This window comes from Neomonachus schauinslandi, unplaced genomic scaffold (assembly GCF_002201575.2).
Source record: "Neomonachus schauinslandi unplaced genomic scaffold, ASM220157v2 HiC_scaffold_643, whole genome shotgun sequence".
Taxonomy (NCBI): Eukaryota; Metazoa; Chordata; class Mammalia; order Carnivora; family Phocidae; genus Neomonachus; species Neomonachus schauinslandi.
Window position 1 is genome coordinate 20,257 of NW_025409333.1, and position 6,531 is coordinate 26,787.

Genomic DNA, 6,531 nt, shown 5'->3' on the forward strand with positions numbered 1-6,531 from the left:
AAGGGTTGCAGAGAGACTCAGACACCCACAGTCCTTGGAACCAGGCTTTATGGAGGCGCTGATCCCTCGCCTCCCCGGTCTGTGGTGTCCACAGGCTGCCTGGAGTCCCCCACGAGGGCCTGCCCTGCTGCGAGCCAGATGGGCAGCTCACCGGCCCTGACCCTCCTCAGGCCTTGGCTCCTGCCCCACCCCACGCCCTCCACTCTCTCCTCTGGGGCCCGAGGCCCCACTGGGCAGGGTCAGGGCTCCTGGCCTCGGGGCAAGGGACAACTGTCCGCGTCCTGGCCCCCCACCGGGGCCGAGGCGCCCGCGCTGCGCAGCTCCCGGGCCAGCTTCTCTGCCAGTTTTCGGAAGGGCGGCCGGCGAGCAGGCTCAGCCTCCCAGCAGCTGCCCATGAGGGCATGGATGGGGGCCGGGCAGCCCTCGGGGGGCTCCATGCGGTACCCTTTCTCCACGGCCTCGGACACCTCCTTCAGCGACTGTGGGCAGAGTGCACACCGGCATGGCTTCGGTCAGGGCCACAGTCGCCAGACCCGCAGGGGGCCCAGTGCCTCCCCGCACACTCCACTCACCATCTTGGGGTACGGAGCCCGGCCATATGAGAACACCTCCCACAGAAGTACCCCGAAACTCCAGACATCCGACTTGCTGGAGAACTTCTGTGGGGCCCAGGATCAGGGTGAGGAGGGGCCCCGAAGGGCTTCTGTGCCAGCCCCTGCTTCCTCCAGGAAGTCCCCCTGGGCTGACCTTCACTCTCTGGTCTCCTCCCAACAGACTGCTCCCTCTGAGCCTCCCCCAGCCGAGTGGGACTCAGACCCAGTGCAGGGAGGGGGCCTTGTTATTCTTGGCCCCAGCACAGAGCCCGTCTGTTTCAGAAATGGGGAAATGGGGGCCCAGAGAGGGTCACACAAGGGAGAGGCCAGACGCGGGCTAAAAGGAATGACCGTGGGCCAAGCACTCACTGGGGTGGCAGAGCCATTCCCTTGAAAGAGGTCCAGAGAGAATAAGAGATGTGCCCAGGGTCACAGAGCAGGCGGAACCGGGGCTTCAAGGGTCCCAGGGGCGGAGGGGGCTCACCCCATGTTTGAGAGCCTCGGGCGCCGTCCATTTGACTGGTAGCCGGCTTGAGTCTAGCCCCTTCCGCTCAGCTTTGGCCAGGCCGAAGTCACTGACCTTGGCCACCAGGTCCTCGGAAATGAGGATATTGCGGGCGGCAAGATCTCGATGCACCAGCTTCTTGCTCTCCAGGTACTCCATGCCCTCGGCGACGTGCCTGGGGAGGGGGCAGGGCCCGAGGGGGTGTGTGGCTGCAAGGGTGCAAACTCCCAAGGCTGGGCTTGTCCTGCTCCATGCCTCAGTGTCCCCCTGAGCTTGGAAGGCCCCCCCTCCCCACCCCCCCCGGGAGCCCCACTCACAAGGAAAACTGCAGGAGCTGGGGGGTGCTCACGAGGGCCCGGCCTCGTGTGCGCAGAAAGTTCACCAGGTTGCCCTGCGGGGGAGGGAGATGGACCTGGGGGGCTCGAGGCTGCTCAGAGGCGCCCCCCCCAGGCCCCGATGGCACCTCAGGCCCCACCCCCACCTTGCTCACGTGCTCCATGACGATGTAGAGCCCCTGGTGCAGGATGACGCCCAGCAGACGCACCAGGTTCTTATGCTGCATCTTCCTGGGGGGCCGGCAGGTGGGCCATGAAGGCATGGCTGGGACCCCGACCCCGGGATGCCCTCCTCACCCCCACCCCACCCCCGGACTCACGTCATCACCGCCGTCTCATCCAGGAAGGCCTGGGCTGTCACATCGCACTTGATGTTCTTCACGGCCACCTTCTGTCCCAGGTACTCACCCTGCAGGACCGCTGGGGCGGAGAACGGGTATGGGGACAGACAGTTGGGAACACCCACCTACCCCGACCCCCACATACCCCAACACTGCTGTGGGGCCCCAGGCCTGGAAAACCCCTCACCCCTACAAGCTGATCAAAGAGAAGCATTGAACCCAGGTCTGCAAACTTCAGCTCGGGGGCCAGATCCAATCCTGTCAGAGGGCACCCTGCTTTTGCAAGGCCCTTAAGTTCAGGGACATGTGGGTGGCTCAGTCAGTTAAGGCCCCTAAGTTCTGAGCGGTTTTTACCTTTTTAAATGTTTGGGAAAAAATCAAAAGAAGAACACTACTTTGCAATAAATGAAAATTACATGGAATTCCAATTTCAGTGTCTACAAATAAAGTTTTATTGGCACACGGCCCCGCCCATTCATTTACCTGTGTCTGCGGCTGCTTTCCTGCTACAAAGGCAGAGCTGAACACTGACTCAGACTGTCTGGCCTGAAAAGCCTAAAATAGGTGCACTCAGGCCCTTTACAGAGAAGGTAGGCCGACCCCTGACCTAAGCAAGCCCCAGAGCCTTCCAAGTGACAATTTCCAGGAGTGGCATTCCGAGCACAGGGCCTGGAGGTGGGAAGGCATCAAGCACGATCACTGATCACCGAGTGCCCACCTGAGCCGACGTCAGGCCCCCTCACAGAGCTGGTGCTAACATGGGTGTGAATTAACTTGCCCCTCGTGACTCCTAAACCCGAACACTCCCCTCTTCCTTCAGCCTCTTACCCAGGCCTCCACTCACCTCCAAACTCACCCTCTCCAATCCGTGCACCCAGCGTCAAATGTTGCAGGTTCAGTAACCAGCCAGCTGTGGGGTGGGGATTGGGTCAGAGGGGAACAGGCTCCACCTGGCAAGAGGCCGGGTGGTGTCCCCCACAGCGCCCCGGCCAGGGGCACACATTCAGCTGCTCCCAGCAATGGTCAAGGGCTTGTCCGAGACACCCCACTCCTGGGCCTGCTTATCGAGTGCTGGAAAGCAACAGAGCCTGTGTACCCCAGGATGACCTGAGGAAAGGGGCTTACGGGGTGGGGGATGGACCCCAGCATGGCTTCCCAGGAATGCCCCATCGGGTCCAGGGCGTGGCGCTGGCAAACCCTTTAGGGCTGCCCTTCTCTCTTCTACCTGGAGACTGTCCCTCCAAATACCCCAGGGGCTCTTCCCTTTATAGTCCTTTACCTCTGGCCACCCAGGACACACAGCAAAAAATACAACAGACATGGAGACTGGTAAAGCTTCTGGAATCTTCTGGCAAAGGTTCCAGAATCTTCCAGAATCTTCCAGCATGTGGTCATCTGGGGTCCAGCCTCCCTGACTCCTTGTCTCAAACATGCCCATGTTCTCCCGTCCTCTCTCTAGTAGGTTCCATAGGCTCCTTCCCCTTCCTGCCCAAAGCCCCCCCTCCAAATTACAAGCCCTTAGTTATGATCAAGCATGGGGACACCAGCCTCCCCTTGGGGCCATCCCTGAGACGTCCAGATTTCCCTGGGAGAGACAGACACGATCATCAGGTTCAGGAGGAGTGGCCGTGGGAGGGGGCATTTGTTCGGGGCCTTGAGCATCGAGGATTTCATTACTCGGGGGCGGGAGGGGCACTTCGGGTGGAGGGAACAGAATGCACAATAGCATAGAGGCGAGAGGAAAACAAGGAGGCAAGTAGGGAGCATGGAGGAAGGGTCTTGTAGATGAACTAAGATGGCTCAGCCACAAGGGAAGGTTCTAGAAGGCAGGAGAGTGATGTGGGTGAATTTTCATGATAGAAAGTCACCTCTGGGGCGCCTGCGTGGCTCAGTTGGTTAAGCCACTGCCTTCGGCTCAGGTCATGATCCTGGAGTCCCGGGATCGAGTCCCGCATCGGGCTCCCTGCTCGGCGGGGAGTCTGCTTCTCCCTTTGACCCTCCCCCCTCTCATGTGCTCTCTCTCTCTCATTCTCTCTCTCAAATAAATAAATAAAATCTTTAAAATAAAAAATTTTAAAAAAAAAGTCACCTCTGGGGACACTGAGGTAGGGGTCCGGTGGAAGGGGAATGCTCTCCAGAGAGGAGGCAGTCTGGTGGGAGGGTCTGAGGCTAGGCTGGGGCTCGGGCTTGGGCCTCTGGCCCAGGCGATCCGGTGGATGATGGGGACCCGGAAGCAGAGCAGGTGTCACCTGAATTCGCTCCTCGTGGGCCGATGGGCGTCCGTGGGCACCTCTGCCCCACCCGAGCGCTGCTTCAGGTCTTCCGCTCGCAGTGCCGGGCACAGCAAGCCATGCTCGTGCAATGTGGCTTTGGCCACGGGCCCCATGAGGAGGCGCGGGGGCCCCTACCTTTGGCCAGCTCCTCTTCTGCCGACTTGGTGCCCTGCTTCCTCTTGGGTTTCACTAGCTTCGTGCAGATGGCCCCCTTGTCCTTGCTGTAGTGCTGCAGGGTGGGGGCGGGGCAGAGGGAGCGTGAGCCCCGCCAGGGGTGCAGGGAACCCCTGCCTTCTGTGCCCTCCCCAGGGAGGCTCTCTGAAGGGGGTGGGCAGGAGCAAAGGGGGCTTTGCTTCCCACCCGAGGAGTTGGGCTGGTTTCCATGGGAACGGAAAGGATGCAGGCTAGGAAACAGGAGGATCCTGGGGAAGGTGGGGCGGTGGTCTCTGGATCAGTGTCAACGTGGAGGTTCCTAGGGGTCCCCAGAGGAGCCACCCCAGTCCCTCCCTAGAGGTGGACCCAGAGGACTCAGACCAGCTGTGGGGCTGATGGTCCACAGAGACTAGCCCCTCCTTCCCACACCGGGACTGTGCGTGCAGCAGTGGGTGTCCCGGGCCCACCCGGTTGCCAGAATGGGGGGGGGGCTGGGGTCCCTCCACCTCCACGGTGCAGACCATGCGGCTCTGGGGCGCCAGGCCCGGCGGCGGCCGCACCTCCACCATGTCCATGAGGTTGCAGAAGCACACGGCCTCGTCGATGGTCAGGCGGCCGTCGCGGTGCAGCACGCGGTAGTGGATGACATCCCGGCCGAAGCTGACGCACAGCACGTAATCGCCGGGGTGCCGCGCCGACTCGCGCACCAGGAACAGCCCGTCCTCGGGCGGCTGCAGCTGCTGCACGGCCTCCTGGCCCGAGATCTTCCCGTGGAACCACCTGCGGAAGGGCACGCTGGGCCAGGCGGGCCGGGCCCTCCTGCCGCCCAGCCCCGGGGGGGGGGGGGGGGGCGTCCCCAGACTCACGGCATGAGGCTGAGCTTGGGGTCCGCCGACAGCGCCTCTCGCTCGCGCAGCGCCCCGGCCGCCAGCAGACCCTCCTGCCCGCTGGCGTGGTGCTTGGCACGGTACCAGCTCTTACTCTACCGGGGAGGGAGCCGGCGGTGGGTGTGGGGCGGCGGGGTCCGGGCTCCCGGCAGAGACACCCCTCCCCAAGCGCGCCCAGGCCCGGCGGCCTCCACTCACCTCACAGGCCTCCAGGATGGTGACCACGTCGCCCTTGTGGAAGGCCAGCTCTCCCGGCTTGGGGCGCGTGTGCTCACACTTGGTGATGCACTGGGTGCCTGGGGCCCAGCGCCTCTGAGGCCGGGCGGGAGGGATTGGGGAGGGGCAAGGGGCATGAGGGGGAGGCCCAGGGAGAGAGAGAAACGGAAATTGGGCAAAAGACAGCAAGGCAGAGACAGAACAGAAATCAAGAGGGAGCAGCCTGGGCAGAAGTATCAGGCGCAAACCCAGGGGCCCAAAGCAGAAGGTCAGGAAGAAAAGGTGACAGGAACGTAGCATCAGGTGATCGTGAAAGAGTGTGCAGCACAGGCTGAAGGGGGCTGGAGTCACAGGTACAGCGCCCCCCCCCCATGGGGCTGAGGTCCCGCGGGTGTGCACTGGGTGGGGGACGGCCCGGGACACAGGCACCCAGGTTGGGGGTACTCACCGTTGGCATCCTGGCTGAGATGAACGTGGGGTGCCAGGCACGGGGGAAGCGAGGGCTCACCTGGGGGCAGGCAGAGACCAGCTGGAGAGCCCAGATTGGAGGCAGGCTGGGGCCCGGGGCAATTACTAATTAACCACTTCCCGCCCAGGCCAGGTGGAGGCAAGTCCGGAGGGCATCCCCATGGGGGTTCCAGGTGGTGGCTCCCCAAGCCCCTCTGGGGAGGCGGTCTTTACCCACAGGAGTTCCTTATCAGAGTTGCAGCCATGGAACATCAGCGAGGAAACCACAGAGTCTAGCCCCGCCATTGTCCCGGAAGGGCAACGGATGCACAAGGTGGGCACAGAGCAAGTGGCCATAGGGTGGGGAGGGGTGGAGCGCCTGGCTCAGGCTCTCCAGCAGCCCCACAGTGGGTGGGAAACATGGTGCCACCTAACTGAGCTTGGTTCCTCTTTTCTGGTAAGTGGGCAGGGGCAGGGCAAGGAAACAGAGGATGATTCAAGGTCATTTCCAAGTATCTCTGAACCTAGGGTGGGGCTGGGAGGGGGTGGGGGGAGGGGGCATGCAGCCCTGCTGGGCTTCTCTGGCCATCAACTGAGCCTCTCTGATGCCCCCCAATTCCAATGCCAACCTAGGATAGACATATGGTCTCTTACTGCTGCTGGGGAAGGGTCTTTTCCACCCCTTTTCTCCTCCTTGGACCCCACAGCAGGTGGCTGGGCAGTGGCAATGGTTGGGGGGGGATGAGCCTCTGCCCCTCCAGTATTGCCCCCCATAAATCCC

At 62.5% G+C, this 6,531-nt stretch overlaps 1 protein-coding gene across 3 annotated transcripts; it reads right to left on the minus strand.

The window, feature by feature from the left end:
• On the minus strand, positions 1 to 6,056 carry LOC110593871 (megakaryocyte-associated tyrosine-protein kinase). Of its 3 annotated transcripts, XM_044912222.1 has the most exons (13): positions 5,985 to 6,056; positions 5,752 to 5,811; positions 5,286 to 5,399; positions 5,067 to 5,182; positions 4,761 to 4,980; positions 4,183 to 4,276; positions 2,619 to 2,684; positions 1,754 to 1,853; positions 1,580 to 1,664; positions 1,416 to 1,489; positions 1,078 to 1,273; positions 573 to 659; positions 1 to 479 (listed from the first exon to the last, which is right to left on the minus strand). In XM_044912222.1, exons 1-13 carry the CDS (start codon positions 6,054 to 6,056, stop codon positions 240 to 242), a joined length of 1,524 nt encoding a protein of 507 aa, XP_044768157.1. In that variant the 3' UTR covers positions 1 to 239. The 3 variants fall into 3 exon arrangements, with proteins under 3 accessions (XP_044768157.1, XP_021560978.1, XP_021560977.1); XM_021705303.1 differs by lacking the exons at positions 5,752 to 5,811; positions 5,985 to 6,056 and having other exon boundaries at positions 2,631 to 2,684; positions 5,286 to 5,627; XM_021705302.1 differs by lacking the exons at positions 5,752 to 5,811; positions 5,985 to 6,056 and having other exon boundaries at positions 5,286 to 5,627.
• Between the last annotated feature and the right edge of the window lie 475 nt (positions 6,057 to 6,531).

Excerpts from the sequence above, each read along its gene's own strand:
- LOC110593871 (XM_021705302.1), bottom strand. The coding sequence starts at position 5,603 with ATGCTACGTTCCTGTCACCTTTTCTTCCTGACCTTCTGCTTTGGGCCC. Across the intron at positions 2,685-4,182 it reads AGAAGAGGAGCTGGCCAAAG|CTGGCTGGTTACTGAACCTG; the intron begins GTAGGGGCCCCC and ends CCCACCCCACAG. Across the intron at positions 480-572 it reads GGGCTCCGTACCCCAAGATG|TCGCTGAAGGAGGTGTCCGA; the intron begins GTGAGTGGAGTG and ends CTCTGCCCACAG.